Raw genomic sequence first — 16,664 nt, forward strand, 5'->3', positions numbered from 1 at the left:
AAAGCCTTGGGCTCCAGTTAAGAAAATTTAAATTGCAATCTTTCCATAAATGCATTTTGTGTGGGGTTTTTTCAAAGCTTCTGTCAAGGTTCCTTCCCCACTCTGAAGTCTAGGGTACAGATGTGGGGACCTGCATGAAAGATCCCCTAAACTTATTCTTAGCAGCTTAGGTTAAAAACTTCCCCAAGGTACAAACTTTGCCTTGTCCTTGAACCCTATGCTGCCACCACCAAGCGTATTAACAAAGAACAGGGAAAGAGCCCACTTGGAGACGTCTTCCCCCAAAATATCCCCCCAATCCCTACATCCCCTTTCTTGGGGAAGGCTTGATAAAAATCCTCACCAATTTGTACAGGTGAACACAGACCCAAACCCTTGGATCTTAAGAACGATGAAAAATCAATCAGGTTCTTAAAAGAAGAATTTTAATTAAAGAAAAGATAAAAGAATCACCTCTGTAAAATCAGGATGATAAATACCTTACAGGGTAATCAGATTCAAAACATAGAGAATCCCTCTAGGCAAAAGCTTAAGTTACAAAAAGACACAAAAGCAGGAATATACATTCCATTCAGCACAACTTATTTTACCAGCCATTAAACAAAAGAAAATCTAACGCATTTCTAGCTAGATTACTGACTAAATAGAGTTTCTGAGACTGCATTCCTGATCTGTTCCTGGCAAAAGCATCACACAGACAGACAGATCCTTTGTTTCTCCCCTACTCCAGATTTGAAAGTATCTTGTCTCCTCATTGGTCATTTTGGTTAGGTGCCAGCGAGGTTATCTTAGCTCTTTACAGGTGAAAGGGTTTTGCATCTGTCTAGGAGGGATTTTATAGCACTGTATGCAGAAAGGTGGTTACCCTTCCGTTTATTTTTATGACAGCTTCTAATGTGTGAGAGGAATTTTGTGATTCTATATTTGATGTTAGGGCTACATATGGTCTAACAATTCATAGTTATTTATTAAAACCTGTTCCAGGAGGTGAACATCTATTAACCTCCTTTCTGCTAGTGTCACAACTCAGACGCTTTCAAATTTAAAGAAATATTAAACAATACCTTTTTTCAAAGAAAAAAAAAGTGTTATCAATTTCTTCCATTAATAAGACTGTGTCTTTGGTCAATTTCATTAACAGTATTATTGAACATGAAATATTGAAAGAATCCATGTAATAGTTTGATTCATAGGAACTTTTACAGAACTTGGGATTTTAAAGCCATAAAAATTGATCCATTTTTTCATAGATAATAAATGTTTATATTATGTAGGCTCTGATCCCACAAAGGCTTAGTTATGTGAATGGCCCCATTGAAGTCAACTTGCAAATGGCTAAGCTAAATGTGTCCATATATGCTTGCAGGACCTTAGGATACAAATTCATTCTTCGATGAACCATTAGAATATCATGGACTCAAGACATTCTCACAGTTGCCACCTCTTGGTATTGAGTGGCCATCAGAATGGTCCTTTGTAACAGCCATTTCTTTGTGAAATTTGTCTTGTGCACCTGCAAGAAGCTTTTAATGATTCTTCTCCAGATCCTCTATAGTCTAAGAACTGCCCATACAGATGTTTAATTTGTGTAATGTTCAGCTATTCCTGCTTGTTGGAAAAATCTTCTGTTGCGGTCAAGAAAGGGGTCCTAACATCATAGAATCATAGGACTGGAAGGAACCTCAAGACGTCATCTAGTCCAGTCCCCCACACTCAAAGCAGGACTAAATATTATCTAGACCATCCCTTACAGGTGTTTGTCTAACCTGCTCTTAAACATCCCCAATGATGGAGATTCCACAACCTCCCTAGTCAATTTGTTCCAGTGCTTAACTGTACTGACAGTTAAGAATTTTTTCCTGGGTCCAACCTAAACTGCCCCTTGCTGAAATTTAAGCCCATTGCTTCTTGTCCTATCCTCAGAGGTTAAGGAGAACAATTTTTCTCCCTCTTCCTTGTAACAACCTTTTATGTACTTGAAAATTATCATGTCCCCTCTGTCTTCTCTTCTCCAGACTAAACAAACCCAATTTTTTCAATCTTCCCTCATAGGTCACATTTTCCAGACCTTTTTTGTTGCTCTTCTCTTTCTTCAGTTTGTCCACATCTTGCCTGAAATGTGGCGCTGAGAACTGGACACAATACTCCAGTTGAGGCCTAATCAGCACGGAGTAGAGTGGAAGAATTATTTCTCATGTCTTGCTTACAACACTCCTGCTAATACATCCCAGAAGGATGTTTTCATTTTTTTTTTTTTGCAATAGTGTTACACTGTTGATTCATACTTAACTTGTGATCTACTATGACCCCCAGATCCATTTCTGCAGTACTTCAACATAGTCAAAAGCCCATTGAAATCAACTGAAAGATTCCTATTATTTCAATGGGATTTGGATCAGGCCCCATACTAGCTAAGTTGTCTACCTGTTCTCTTTCTGCATCCAAATTGGCAACTGCTGGGAATACTGCTGGTTGTACCATTGTTCTCAAGGTGTTTTCCCTTTTTGGGGTGTGGGGAGGGAAATCTGTCAGGATGCTTATGTAAGGGGACTATTGTCCCCTTACTAAAACTCAGTGTGGGGGTTTTGGTTGCTAGCTCCCAGTACCAAAAGAAAGGGGAAGAGTTGATGGGAAATCAGGAACCTGAGACTGACAGTCCCCAGGAACAATGGGGAGAGGCCAGTGCTCCCAGTCAGCCTGATTGACAGGGCTGGCAGGCTAATCAGGAAGCCAGCATGGGTCCCATCCTCCATGTGAGTGGAATTGCCTCGCTCAGACAGAGTTAAGGAGCTAAGGAGAAAGCAGGGGCCCAAGATGAGCTGGGGAGCAAAGCCAGGCCAGATCCAGAGGGGCCAGAAAATCAGCCCAGGAAGCAGGTCAGAGTTGGGAGCAGAGTCACAGAAGCAGCCCAGGGAGAGAGCAGACCCTGTGCTGGGAGCAGAGCTGCAGCCACAGAGCCAGAGACACAGCCCATGGAGAGCAGATCCTGTGCTGGGAGCAGAGCTGCCAGGTGCGGTGAGCAACAGGGGCCAGCCAAGGGGGGACCCTGGGCAAAGGGTCCAGCGCAGAAAGACACCACCAGCCAAGGGTCCTTGCAGGCCAGACTGGGAGGGGGATCTTAACCCGATGGGGGGGCTGATGCTGGGAAGAAGGGTCCCACCACCCAAAGCCCGGAGGTGTGTGGCCACCACCATTGGAAGTGTCCAACCCACAGCATCCCTGCAGCACAGCCAGGGCCTGAGAAGAAGGCCTGGGATCTACAAGGAACAGACTGTGAATTGCCCTAACGTTCCAAAGACACTGTTTGTGATGTTCCCTGCTACAGAGCGGGGTGATGTGTTTTCCTTTAACCTTTCCCATTTTTCCTTATTCTTTTTTTAAAATTAATTGTTAATTAAACAACTTGTATTTGCTTTAACTTGTATGTAATGGTCAGTGGGTCAGAGATGTGCCCAGTGGAGAGAGAGTACCCCGGAGTGGGGACACCTTAGCCCCTGTCCTAGGTGACCGCAGCAGGGTTGGGGGTCGAGCCCCCCAGGAATCCTGGGCCGAGCCTTGTTGGGGTTACGAGGACTCTGCCAGACAGGAGAGTGGAAGGGGAGTCCTCAAGGGCAGGGAGGTCACTGGGTAAAGGAAGTGGGAGCGAGGACTCCGATCCTTTTGCTAGCCCACTTCACCGGGGTAGTGCAGAAGCCAGGAAAGTTCCCCACAATAGCGGGACCATTCCCCTGCTTACACTTAGTACCATGGTCAGCTGTCCAGTTTTATGGACTGAGGATCATACCAGATGCCCTGGTTTTTGTACCTCAAAGGTGGCAACCCTAAAATTAGGGCAGCGTGACCAGCAGTCAGACCAGGGATAATTCCCACGGCCTCCAAGGCCCTTGTTGCTGGGTGGAAGGCATGGGTGGGGCTGGCCTCATGACCTCAGCCTCACCGATTTATTGTGGGGGCGGCGGGCGCCGGCCCATCTGCTTCCTAAAGCGAGACAATAAGCCAGTGTTTACTTCGCTGCTTCCTCGGGCGAGCTCGGAGTTCAGGGAGGTACCGCGGCTTGGCTCTGGACTCCACCGGAGCAGGGCAGGTTCCGCTCCGGCCTGGAGGAAGTTCGTAAGCAGCTGCACCTAGGAGGTGCGAGCTGGGGAGCAGCCGATCGCGCTTGGCGGCGGCGGCGGCGGGAGCGCCGGGGAGCTGAGCCCGTCGAGGTCGGGCAGCATGGAGCGTTCCGGAGCTCCGGTGAGACCCCCACCCCCTCCCCGCGCCGGGCTCCCTGCGAGTCTCCGCTGGTCAGCGCGGGGCTGGGGCAGGGCCGATCGCTAGCGCTCTGAATCCCCTGCCGGGCTGAGCCCTCGCGGGCGGGGATCCGGGGCGCAGCGCGTGCGGTGACCACGGCCGAGAGAAGTAGCTACGAAGCAAAACCTGTTCTCTGGTCCGCTGCCCTTCCCCCAGCCCTTGCGTTCCCGGGCTGTGACTTTCCAGGAGGAGCGTCTCCCTCCCTAGCGGGGAATAGCAGCTCCTGGCTCGAAGGTGGGTAAGCTGTAACCTCGCACCGGGTCCTGCTGAGGCCATGGCAGCCTCCGAGTGGAGTAGTTAGGGGAGAAATAAATCATCTCAGAGGGGGGAGGGAATTGAGCCATGATTCCAAGGGCTAGTTAGGCACTTGAAAACTCTAGTTTTTTGCCAGATAATTTAGCAATTAGCTGACAGGAACACTGCATCTAATTCCTATACGAAAAAAGAAAATTAAATGAATATTAGACCCACTCAGCTCTAATTCTAACATGTTCTGACATCTTGTGGCAAGTCACTGAAGGGACACTGGTTAGATTTAATAATTTTGTTAAGAAGATGTTGAAGTAAAAAGAAAACGGGACAGAGTTTAAGCATAGAAGTTTCTGGTTATCAGGGAATGGTACAGATTATCAAGGGGTGTGAAATTCGGTTTAGGAGCGGGTGGCATAAGGGATACATAATCTGCAATCTCCCCGATTGGGGGTAAAAGGAGCGGGGCTTGCAGCTTCACAGGACGTGGGGCAGGGTCTCGTTGGAGTAGCCGCACTTCCTGCAACACTTGTCTCGGTTCCCGTGGCGGACGGCTCCATTGAGCAGTTGAGCCGAGCACGGCGGATGAACCGCCAGTTGGCGAAACGGATGAAGCTGCCCCCGGTGAGGAAGTGGCTGCTGGCGTCCCACTTGCTGCTCAGTTCGAAGGCTTTACCCTGGTCCAGTTTACGCTTCAGGGTTTCCATGTACAGTCAGTGGATGGCTGCCTTCAGGGTCCTCTCCAGCATGCCCCTGGCGCTCGGAGTGACAATGGTGTTGTCGTTGGACCTGATCTGTGGCACAAGGACTCCTGGCACTCCTCGCACCACTCCCAGCAGCAGCCGATGCACTTCCCCAGGCAATGCGTGGCATTGCGAGTGCGGGACAACAGTGAAGCGATGTTGTGCCCATCCCGTCCGAATTCGCCATCCAGGGAACCGCTCAGGAAGCTGGCGATGTCTTGGTTGGAGGGGGCTCTGCCGATACGCTTCTTTGTTGCGCCATGGAGGGCGTTTGCTGCGATGTTCCTTACCATGGCCGGACGTGTCAGCAGGCGGAAGGTGTGGGTGATCACCGCGATGTCACACAGGTCGCCCATGCAGGGGACATTGGCACTGCCTGTGGGCAATGTGGACCAGCTTGGCTCTCTGGGGAAGGAACGGCCACTTCTTCACCAGCTGCCAGATGATCTTGTCTGCCTTGTTGAGGGGTACCTTCGCCACGGCAGATCCCCTTAGGATGAACAAGATGTGGGGGATCAGGAAGGTGTTCAGAGCGTTTATCTTCTGCCACGGTGCTAGCAGGGAGGCATCGATCTTGGCGGCATCCTGCAAGATCTGGATGGTGTCCTCGGGTGTCTGCCGGACACAGAAACCCATTGGCATGCCGAGGTGCTGGTACGCCTGCCCCTCTGCCAGGGGGATGACGGGCTTGCCCTGGATCTGGAACCCCGTCGTCTGCACCGAGTCCCTTTTGCTGCCGTCAATGTGGAGAGTTGCGCACTTCTTTGCATTGAAGCGGAGCCCCATCCAATCGGCATCTCGACTGGTGGCATCTAGCATACGTTGGAGGTTCTCTGGGTCGTCCATGGTCAGGACCAGGTCGTCCGCGTAAGCCAGGATGCTCACCCTCTCACCATGGAGGTTGAAGCCATCTGTGCCATTGGAGATTGCTTGCAGCAACGGCTCCATGGTGAGGTTAAAGGTGATGGGGCTGAGGGGACAGCCCTGCTTAACTCCACTCCGGATCGGGATCTCGGCAATCTCCCCTTCGACCGAGCGAATGATGGTGCTGCATCCCTTGTACACCTCTCTGATCACACGAAGGAAGTTCTCTGGCATCCCAAACTCCTGGAGCGTGGCAAAGATGTGGTGGTGGGGCATGGACCCAAAGGCGTTAGCCAGGTCACTCCCTTCTGGCCATTTCGATGGTGGTTTGGAGGACGAAGTTGTGTTTGTAGCAGCCCTCACAGGACATGAAGCCTTTCTGGATGGAGCTGATGGCTCCCCCGCTCACCGACCACTCTGTGATCCTCGACGCCAGGCAGCTGGCATAGAGCTTGTACATTGGGGAGCAGAAGGAGATGGGCCTCCAGTTGCCAGGGTCATCTTGCTCAGCCTTCTTGTACACTAGCGCCATCATGGCCTTCTTCCAGGAGCTGGGAGTCCGGCAGAATTGCTTGCATTGGTTGAAGAGCGTGGCGAGGACCAGGCGGCTGGGATCTCTCTTTTTCAGGAGGCTGTAGGGATATACGTTAACATTTTAAACCTTACTTTGTTACTAACTCTGTGGAGAGAGAGAGACCTCATCAGGACTCCTGGGTTCGATCTCAGCTCTGGGAGGGGGGTGGGATCTGGTGGGTTACAGCAGGGGGCAGATACATCTGGGTTTTATATAAGAACATCGGAATGGCCATACTGGGTAAGATCAATGGTCCATCTACCCCAGTATCCTGTTTTCCAACCATGGCCAATACCAGATGCTTCAGAGGGAATGAACAGAACAGGGAATCCTCACGTGATCCATCCCCTGTCACCCACTCCCAGCTTCCGGCAAACAGAGGTTAGGTACATGCAGAACATGGTGTTGAATCCCTGCCCACCCTGCCTAATATAGCCATTGATGGATCTATTCTCCATGAACTTATCTAGTTCTTATTGGAACCCTGTTATAGTTTTGGCCTTCACAACATCCTCTGGCAAAGAGTTCCACAGGTTGACTGTGAAGAAATACTTTCTTTTGTTTGTTTTAAATCTGCTGTCTATTAATTTCATTGGGTGACCCCTTCCCCCCCCCAGTTCTTGTGTTATGTGAAGGAATAAATAACACTTCCTTATTCAATTTTTCCACACCAGTCATGATTTTATGGACCTCCATCATATACCCCCTTAGTCATCTCTTTTCCAAGCTGAAAAGTCCCAGTTTTTTTAATCTGTCCTCATACGGAAGCTGTTCCATACCCCTAATAATTTCTGCTGCCCTTCTCTGTACATTTTCCAATTCAATCTATCTTTTTTGAGATGGGGCAACCAAATCTGCACTCAATATTCAAGATGTGGGCATACCATGGATTTATATAGAGGCAATATGATATTTTCTGTCAAATTATCTATCCCTTTCCTACTGATTCCCAGTATTCTGTTAGCTTTTTTGACTGCCACTTCACATTGAGCAGATGTTTTCAGAGAACTATCCACAATGACTCCCAAATCTCTTTCTTGATGGGTAACAGCTAATTTAGACTCCATTATTTTGTATGCATAGTTGGGATTATGTTTTGCCATGTGCATTATTTTGCATTGATCAACATTGAATTTCACCTGCCATTGTGCTGCCCAGTCACCCAGTTTTGTGAGGTTTCTTTGTAACTTTTTACAATCAGCTTTGGATTTAACTATCTTGAGTAATTTTGTATCCTCTCCAAATTTTGCCACCTCACTGTTTACCCCTTTCTCCAGATCACTTATGAATATGTTGAATAGGACTGGTCCCAGTACAGACCCTTGGGGGACACCACTATTTACCTCTCTCCATTCTCACCATTTATTCCTACCCTTTGTTTCCTATCTTTTAACTGTAGTGCCTGGCAATGCTTTCAGGATCATCTAAGGATCCTAATTTAATTTAATAAGACCTTTTGTTATCTTAATCACCCTGCCTCTGTTTAAAGTCCATGCCCCAAAGTCTGAGGCTGGGAACAGCACAGAACTCCTCTCAGATCACACCAGAAATAAACAAGTTTCAGAATGGAATGGCATCTTCGGCATCCTGCAGGTTGGGTGGGTGCCAATTACAGAGCAAATAAATCATGCAGTGTGCTTTGAAAATGAGTTCTGCTAGCGGCCACTCTTCACCTGTGCAGGCATGTCTTGAAGTTATAATAATTACAACATCATCTTACTGTCTTCTCATTTTCTCTTTTTTTTTTTTTTCCCAAAATACTTCTTTGTGGAACTTTAGGGCCAGATCCTGCATGTGTAGCTGGCATTTCCTGCACGCATAAAGTTAAGCATGTAAATAAGTGCTTGCCGGATTTAGTAAAACTGCAACCCTTGTACCCACACTTCATATTTTAAGAATGGCTGCAAACATTTAAGCACTTTTACTTATGTGAGTAAAATTAACTATGTATTTATGTACTCAGGTGTTTGCAGGATTTGGCCCAAAGGTTAAAAAGTGAAGTGCTTTGAAAGCAGGAAATGAGTGTTGCAAGCTTTTTTAAAAAGTGGATGGTACAAAACTTCAGGCATATTTATTTGTGCTGCAATCAAAGTTTTTTTGTGACTATTTCAGGACAGAGTTTTGCCCTTAAAGTCTGTCTATTTGTATCAGTGAGTCACATGGTTAGGTTTCTAACTGTGTGTGAGCCATGTGAATGTAAGGTGCAAAGAAATGCATTTGCACACACACACTCAAAATGGTAGGCTCAGTGTGGTCTCTGCAATCAGCCTGAGGCCTGGCTAAAATTCCTGGTTTTAAAGAGAAAAACAAACTGTTGTGCAAGCATTAAAATAAATAAGAAATTACACTTTGCATAATATGGTGTTTTAAATGTGCAAACAGTCTGTCATTGTGTTATGGAGAGATGTCCTCTCTCTGTGGTTAAGGTGGGCATTAGATTCCTGTTATAAGAAAAGTCTTTATGTGCATGCATACTTCCCTAGCCTAACTTCTCCAAAATCAAACTGGTTCATTGGAAATTCACATGCCACATCTTAGTCCACGGTAGAACTTACTTTTTTAAAGCTCAGGGCAAATTTTACTCGTTAGTCTGAAGAGACGGGGGGTGCAAAATCACGGTGGCGCTTCTGTCTCTCTTCCTTGCCTCAGACAATAATCCAAAGCATCTTGGCCTAGCCATGCCAAATGTGAGCCATCCTGATGGGCCTGGAAATTAGTTCTCTTTGATTAGTTTTGAGGGAGGGATGTAGAGTGAAAGATTATTTAGACCTTAATCATAGAGTTTAAGGCAAGGGTTGCCGAACTTTTTGCCAACATGACCGCATTTTAATTAATTATTTCCTCCCAGGACCACAGACATCATGGAGGATGCCATTTTGTAAAGCAAAATCGCATCTTCCGTGCATCGTGGCCTCGCACGCACTGTACGTGAGCGATCATGCTGCGTAGTATCCTCTGCCCAGCCGCAACCCCATTTGCTGGTGCTATGACCCCATGTAGGGTTGTGACCCACAGTTCGGGAAACATTGGTTTAAGGCCAGAAGGGGTCACCAACACCACCCGCCTCATTGATATTATCCCTTATTAAACCCAACAGTGGTAATTAGACCAAGGGACACTCAGCTATTGTGTGCCATAGGTAGAGGAGAGGAGGGACCAAAGTGCACCAATCCTGCAATGAACCCCACTGGGATCAACCTGCTTAACTTTACATGCTGCAAGTGCTCCTATTTGCTTCAGTGGGATTACTCCATTCATATAGCTAAGCACATGCCTAACTGTCTTTGCAGGATTGTGGGTTTAGATATAATGCCATTTTCACCGTAGTTTGTAAGTTTGCCTAGCCAATGAATTTGTGTATGCACAAGTATTATACATATTATAGCTATCATTTTGACATACTGCATTCACACATTACTCTGACAATGACATTATAGAAGGGCTTTGCAGACTTTTGGAGTTTTCTGTTTTCATGGAGCAAGTAGTTTGTCTTAATCTTCAGGCAGCACTGTGTAAATATCTGGTTCTACATACAAGCCTTTAAATATTTTACTAATTTTTCACTAAAACAACTTTGTTTCTTCCTCATAGCTGCTGGTTTGTTTTCTCCTCATGGTGTTGATCTGGGTCCATGAAATTCCAGCAGTAAACTTCACACACGTTACAGGTAAAAACTAATTCAAGCTATCCGCATGCACACAGACAAGAATACATAGCAGTGCTTGAAAACTACTGCAAAATGCCACATCACAGTTCTTGTTCATTGTAGTGTTCGGGTTAAGAATATAAGCACCACAGTCAGGAAATTCTAAAAGATAAGGCCCTAAATCTCCAAAATCAACTAATATTTTTAGGTGTCTCTGACCTTGGGTGCTTGGCCAGCACCCAAAATCACTAGTAACTTGAAAATGTAGGTCATGGTTCCCACAGCAATGCTGAAGGGATCCTTTTGCAGATGGCAGGTCAAATTCTGCTCTCAGATACGAACAACCATGGTTTATTTTAGTGAAGCCAATGGGGGGGGGGGGTTGCAGAGATGTAGCTGAAGGCAGAATGGGGGCCCATGTAGTCGTAGTTCATTATTGCCCAATGCTGTTTAATGGATATGTATCATGTTTGTGTAATGTGGCTGAGTTCCATGGTTATGGACATTGTAACAATGGAATTTCCTGACTTTTAGGGAAGGTATTTAAAAAAGAGAAAATCCTTCGTGTTAATGCATTTGCACTGCACTGTCCAGGAAGGTATCCAAATAACCGTGTGCTGAGAATCAGTTCAATAATGCACCTCAACTGATAAACTATGTGCAGCCAGATGCCGATTTACATCAGCTGAGCCTCTGGGCCATACATCCAATAGTATTACGGACACCTCTCAAGCTAAGGGAGTGTCTACACTTACTAATCCTCCTTGTCGCCTGTAAGGGGGGCACAAAGCACACATTCCAGACCCCCCCCCCTTTTTTTTTTTTTTTTTTTTTTTGGAGAGCACTTACCCAAGCAGTAACTAGCACTAGGCCTTTTAAAACCAAAGAAAGACACTTCTGTCGAGTGCACCCATTTTTCAAGTATCTTCTAATGATGACTTGCATGACACTCTTTTTTATCCTGGTTTCTTCATCAGAAAAAATGGAATGATTCAGAAGAAGGAACTTTGGATTTTCCTGGCCCCTATGTGAGTTTCTTCATATGAATGGGATCTAGCCATGTATAACTTAATTCTCTCCCGCACCCCCCAAAAGAAAATCAAAATGGTTGGATTTAAAATAATATTTCAAATTTTTTTGATTTACCATATATTTTGAAAAATGTTGTGTTTGGCTTAAACCAAAATGAATGTTTATTTCCTGATTGCCAGTGATTCAAAAAAACCCAACCTGTTGTTCACAGAGCTGCAGTTCACTCTAGTCTTGGCATGACTCACAGTGCAACTGAGCTGGGGACACTTTCTGTGGTCAGAGCTGTCAGATCCCCAGCTTTCGCCACATGAAGGATCATGCAGAACAATAATTAACCTGAAATATCCTGTGTTCTTGTCTTTTAGCACGGACTCTTTCTCCATGTTACTCTGCTAATCTTACACCAACATCAGACAGGCTAATCTCTGCTGTAGGCTGCACTGTGGTGTTCTCTCCACCAGGCCTGAATTTTAGCACTGGGATTGTACGCTGGGATTATAAAAATGTCTCCTCCACAGTTCTGTCCATCTTAGTATATTTTAAGGACCAATCAAAAGTTGATTTGCATCCTTCATATAACGGGAACGTTGAGTTCAGCAAAACCAATTGGACTCTCCAAATAAAATTGCAGTTGGGAGATGGAGGACTGTACAGATTTAGAACAAGCTCCCACGAAACTAATTGGTTCCAGCTCGAGGTTATTGGTAAGTGCCACATCCAATGGTCTTGATAACTTTCTCCACTTCTATACTAATTCTTATTCAACCCTTGAATTAGATAAGAATGCACAACATAGCCCATGGAAAAAGCATCAGTACAGCTCTGTAACTCTACATTCCACTTGCCCATGGTGCACCTATAGACATGCACAGTTCCGTAGCAATCAGGAAGTGTCCTATAGGTGGAGCATGAATGGGAAGTTACCCTTCTGATTATGATGGGGAATTTCCCTCCAAACAGGACTCAGCACCATGACTTGTCTTGTTGCACAATGGCTTATTTCATAATGCTCTACGCCGATCAGATTTAGCTTTAGAGACAGGAGTTTTTTTGTTTGCACTGCTAAGCTTTTGATTTAAAAATATTTTTTTTTATAAATATTGAAGGGTTTTTTATTTCCTGAAACTTTGCAAAACTGGGCAAGCATAGCACAGTTTAAAAACAAAGTGGTGTTGTGATTTGGGGGTGGAATTTTTGGTAGAAACGTTGCACTAATTTTTAATGACATGAGAGACAAGTACTTTTTTAATTCTCCCTTGGTTTTTGAAGCTGAGTGGTACTGCATAAAGGTACTCTGCTTCCTTCCTGCAAATACAGAAGTAATTTATTTTTACAGGTGCATAAATCTGCTTTGGTTGGAAACTAGGAGTGAGATTATAAATTCTTTGTCAGGAACAGTCTTTTAGTTCTGTGTTTGTTCAGTGCCTGGCCCAGTGCACACCCCCTCCGCCCCCCCCTCCCCCGTTCCAGTGCCCCTGGTTAAAACGCACTAGGGGACATTACAAAGAGAGCACTCATTACAGTATGTAGAGAGACCAACTCCCACCCCCCCAATTTTATATAAAACTCAAATTGCTAAAAACACTCCCCACCCCCAGTGAAATTAATAAACCCTTAAAAACAAAGGCCTTATTTGGAAATGTTAATGTTTCCTCTCGCCCAGAGCCCTTGTCTCAGCCAGAGCTCCAGAGCAACTCTTCCTTGGTGGGCTCCACCACCGAATTTGTCTGTAAGGTGCCAGTAGGGAAAGTTGATTCCTATCGGTGGAAGAAGGATGGCAAGCATCTCCCTGAAGACAGTCGCTTCCTGCTCTTTCAGAATGACAGCATGTTACGTATACTGAACACAACACTGTCTGACAATGGGGTGTACACCTGCGAAGTCAGCAATCAAGTCAGCTGGAATGAAACCTCCCTGAAACTAGACATCCAGAGTAAGTGGGCATTTAATTTTAATGCAAGAAACAGAATTGCCAATCAAATCAAATTCCAGTAACAAATGACCCCAATGGTATTTCTGGGTGGGGTGGGGAGCGGTGGTGAGGAGGAGGAGGAAAATGATCAGAGGTTGTTGAATAACACTTGGTTACATTTTCAAGAAGATTGATAGATTCCAGGCCAGAAGGGACCATTGTGATCATCTAGTCTGACCTCCTGTGTAATACAGGCCAGGGAACTTCCCGCACAACAATTCCTAGAGCAGATCTTTCAGAAAAATATCCAGTCTTGATTTAAAGATTGTCAGTGATGGAGAATCCACCACGGCTTTTGGTATAGTGTTCCAGTGGTTAATTACTCTCTCACCATTAATAATTTACACCTTTATGTCCAGTCTGAATTTGTCTAGCTTCAACTTCCAGCCATTGCATTGTGGATATGTTGGAGCTGTGCACTAGTGCTGGTTGAAAACTTACTGTCAACTCTTTTTAGGCTAAATGCAAATTTTTGCTTGAAAATTTTTAATTCCCCCCAACCCCCACAAGACAACCTGAAAAGTTTTGAGGGGGTGTGTGTGTGTGTGTTTGTGTGTGCGCGTATGTGCACATGTGTGGTGTTTTGAGGAAAAGTCAAAATTTTCTGCAGGATTTTTTTCCACCAATCAGCTCTACTGTTCATTGCACATACATGTAATTCAGTGCTTCAGAGCATAACACTTATTATGGTCCTAAATATGGTCCTGAATTATCAAAACACTCAACAAAGCACTTAAGCACGTACCTAACTTTAAGCATTTGAGTAGTCTGACAATGGGATTACTCACATTTTGAAGATAAGCACATGCCTAAGTGCCTCTTTTATTTTAAGTGGGTTATCTTCACTTGTGGACATTAAAGATGTAGATGCACCCTGAAATAATCTAACACCTAAACCAAGTATCTGTGCTTAGGTGATATATTTGCACTCAGAAGTAATGAGGATGTATTTAAATAAGCCTGAACCATCCTGTCCAAATCTAAATATACCCAGAATCTGACAGAATCTGAGAGAACTTGAGACCCATCCCAGACTTTGTGCTTGAGGCTTTTGTCTGATTAAACCACTTTGTAATACTTGTTCATGGTTTCTTACTAATCAAATTACTACAGGATTTAGGTGCCTAAATTTAACTCTTGGCACCCACATTTGGAAAAAAAATAACAAAAAAAACACCCCCAAGTGTTTTGGTGCATTACTTGGCTTATTTTATTTCTTGAATGATTTGGCCATATGTGGGTTTTTGAGAGTGGGTGGGAGGAGTCGTAATTAAGCCTGGGTGTCTCAAGTTCTGGTTTTTGTATGTTTTATGGCTATTGAACTTTCACTGTAGGGTCTTGATGAAATAATCAGTTCATAACATATACACAGCTTTTCTCCTCCATGTACGTTAATTCCCAGATCAAGCAGGGGTTTCAGATCTGGGATGTTTTTCTGGGAATGACAAACCAAAAGGCTGGAGAGGGACAAGCACATGCTTATTGAACATTTAATATTGAAATCTCTAAGAGTCAGGTCGCAAAGATTTGCTCGGGGGTGGGGGCTGGAGGTAGGGAAGAAGATACTTGCTACTGGCCATGTCCCAAATGAGGCTGATCTTGCAATATATTTTTCACAGATCCTTCAAATGTGGTTGTGGGAGTCGTCGTGGTGATTGTCGTTTTTGTACTAGGTAAGTAATATGTTTTTTCTTTTTTTGTGGCTCCCTCTTTGCGATTGTGCCACTGGCAGTTCACATGGCAGATCAATTCCGGGAGGCTTGCCAAATAGAGATGGGATAAGTGACCCAGAAATAAATGCAAGTCGTCTTTACACTGCCAAATCTCACACACAGAAACATGGCTGTCACAGTTGCACGTATCAGTTTCTGATTGTTACATATTCGTACATGTTGAGGCTTAAGGCCAAACCTGGGCACCAGCTGAAGTTGACGGGACTTTGCCACTGACTCCACTTATGACCATATCTTTGCAGCAAAAGCAGTGATGATCTTTGAGGGCTAGATAGTGCCTAACCCCTGTCATGGGGGTGTGTGGGCAGGGCACCAGCTGCCTCCCCTCACCGTCACTTGCATTCCCTGAATAATGGACAGGTACAGCTGCAGCCCCTGTGTCTGGGGAAGCTGCAGCAGCCACATAGAAGAGCTGGGTGGAGGGTCTCTAGGAAAAAACCTCTGGACTCTCTGATCCCCTCTGTTCATCCTCTGAAGGAGGGCTGTTGTGTACCCACATTGGCTGGCCCAGTCTCTCCCCCTCCCATTGTGGATGCTGGACCCACGGAGAGGCCTCTGTGAGTCAGAGCTGAGGGTGGGCGGTATCACACAGTAGGTCCTCTGTGTGCCCAGATCAGGGAGAGAGAATTTGGGGTCATGGGACCTAATCCGGCAATCTTTACTCGTGGGCCTTCATTGGGAGTTTTGCCCAGGAGTTAGCAGGGGTGAGTACTGCAGAATGTGTCCAATGGGATTTAATTGAAGCGGAAACCGCCTCAGTACCATGCATCTTGCCTATGCACATTCCCAGCTGTTATGTTTTCCATGCCCCAAACCAGAGACCACGAGGGAACTCTCTAGAGCCACCCCCGGTATGCTGTCTTATGCAAGAGCAGCCACGTTGAAGTGGAGCTGCTTTCCCAGATGGAAGGCCTGACAGCAGATTGTGGTATTACCAGCCCCAAGAGTTCAAAACCTGAGAGTCAGGACCAAAATATAAAGAGCTTTAAACAATAATAAATGTGAATGAGGGGTTCTTTTGATTATTATTGTTTTTAATTTCTTGTTATGAGCCTTAGTTTTGTATCCTGTTTTCTGGCTTTTCTCTGTAACCAGAGGCACAGAAACATGTGTGTGTGAGAGAGAGAGAGAGATGAAAGCTGAGATTCTCAGCTCCAGAAGCTGGGCTCTAAGGAAAACAATAATATCATAAGAGTGACCATGAAATCACAAGAGCTGGCAACTCTGGGACTGTCAGGGAGACTGCTAGCATTTTCTGTCACCTGCGCTTTCAATGCTAACCATTGCTTTAACCCACAGGAGGTGGTTGCTGCAAAGTGATGGGAAAGTTTCACCATTGACATGTTCATGAGGGAAAACAAGACACACAACAAATCAATCAAATCCCCTTTTTTGCAAGTGTAAGCGAGTGATTGCTTTTAACTCCTTTACTTATATAGTTTCTCCGTTTTCCACACTCACCACTTCAAATTTCAACAGAAAGAGGAACCTGGGGTTTTCTGGGCTGTGCTGACCTGAAGTATCAAGTGTCAACTTTCAGGAAAATTACAACTACTTT

General features: G+C 45.3%; 1 protein-coding gene across 4 annotated transcripts in view; it reads left to right on the forward strand.

Moving 5' to 3' along the window:
* Nucleotides 1-3,990: 3,990 nt before the first annotated feature.
* Nucleotides 3,991-16,664, forward strand: part of LOC311526228 (hepatic and glial cell adhesion molecule-like) — a 42,879-nt gene continuing 30,205 nt past the window's right edge. For 3 of the 4 annotated variants that reach the window (XM_084639056.1, XM_084639055.1, XM_084639053.1), the window contains exons 1-5: nt 3,991-4,236; nt 10,315-10,390; nt 11,767-12,105; nt 13,065-13,334; nt 14,993-15,046. In XM_084639056.1, coding sequence (XP_084495182.1) covers nt 4,216-4,236; nt 10,315-10,390; nt 11,767-12,105; nt 13,065-13,334; nt 14,993-15,046 — 760 coding nt within the window. In that variant the 5' untranslated portion in view covers nt 3,991-4,215. Of the gene's footprint in view, nt 4,528-10,314; nt 10,391-11,766; nt 12,106-13,064; nt 13,335-14,992; nt 15,047-16,664 lie in introns of all 4 variants that reach the window. The other variant, XM_084639054.1, reaches the window with a different exon arrangement.

The sequence above is a fragment of the Lepidochelys olivacea genome (assembly GCF_965140295.1).
Source record: "Lepidochelys olivacea isolate rLepOli2 genome assembly, chromosome: 9".
Lineage (NCBI taxonomy): Eukaryota > Metazoa > Chordata > Testudines > Cheloniidae > Lepidochelys > Lepidochelys olivacea.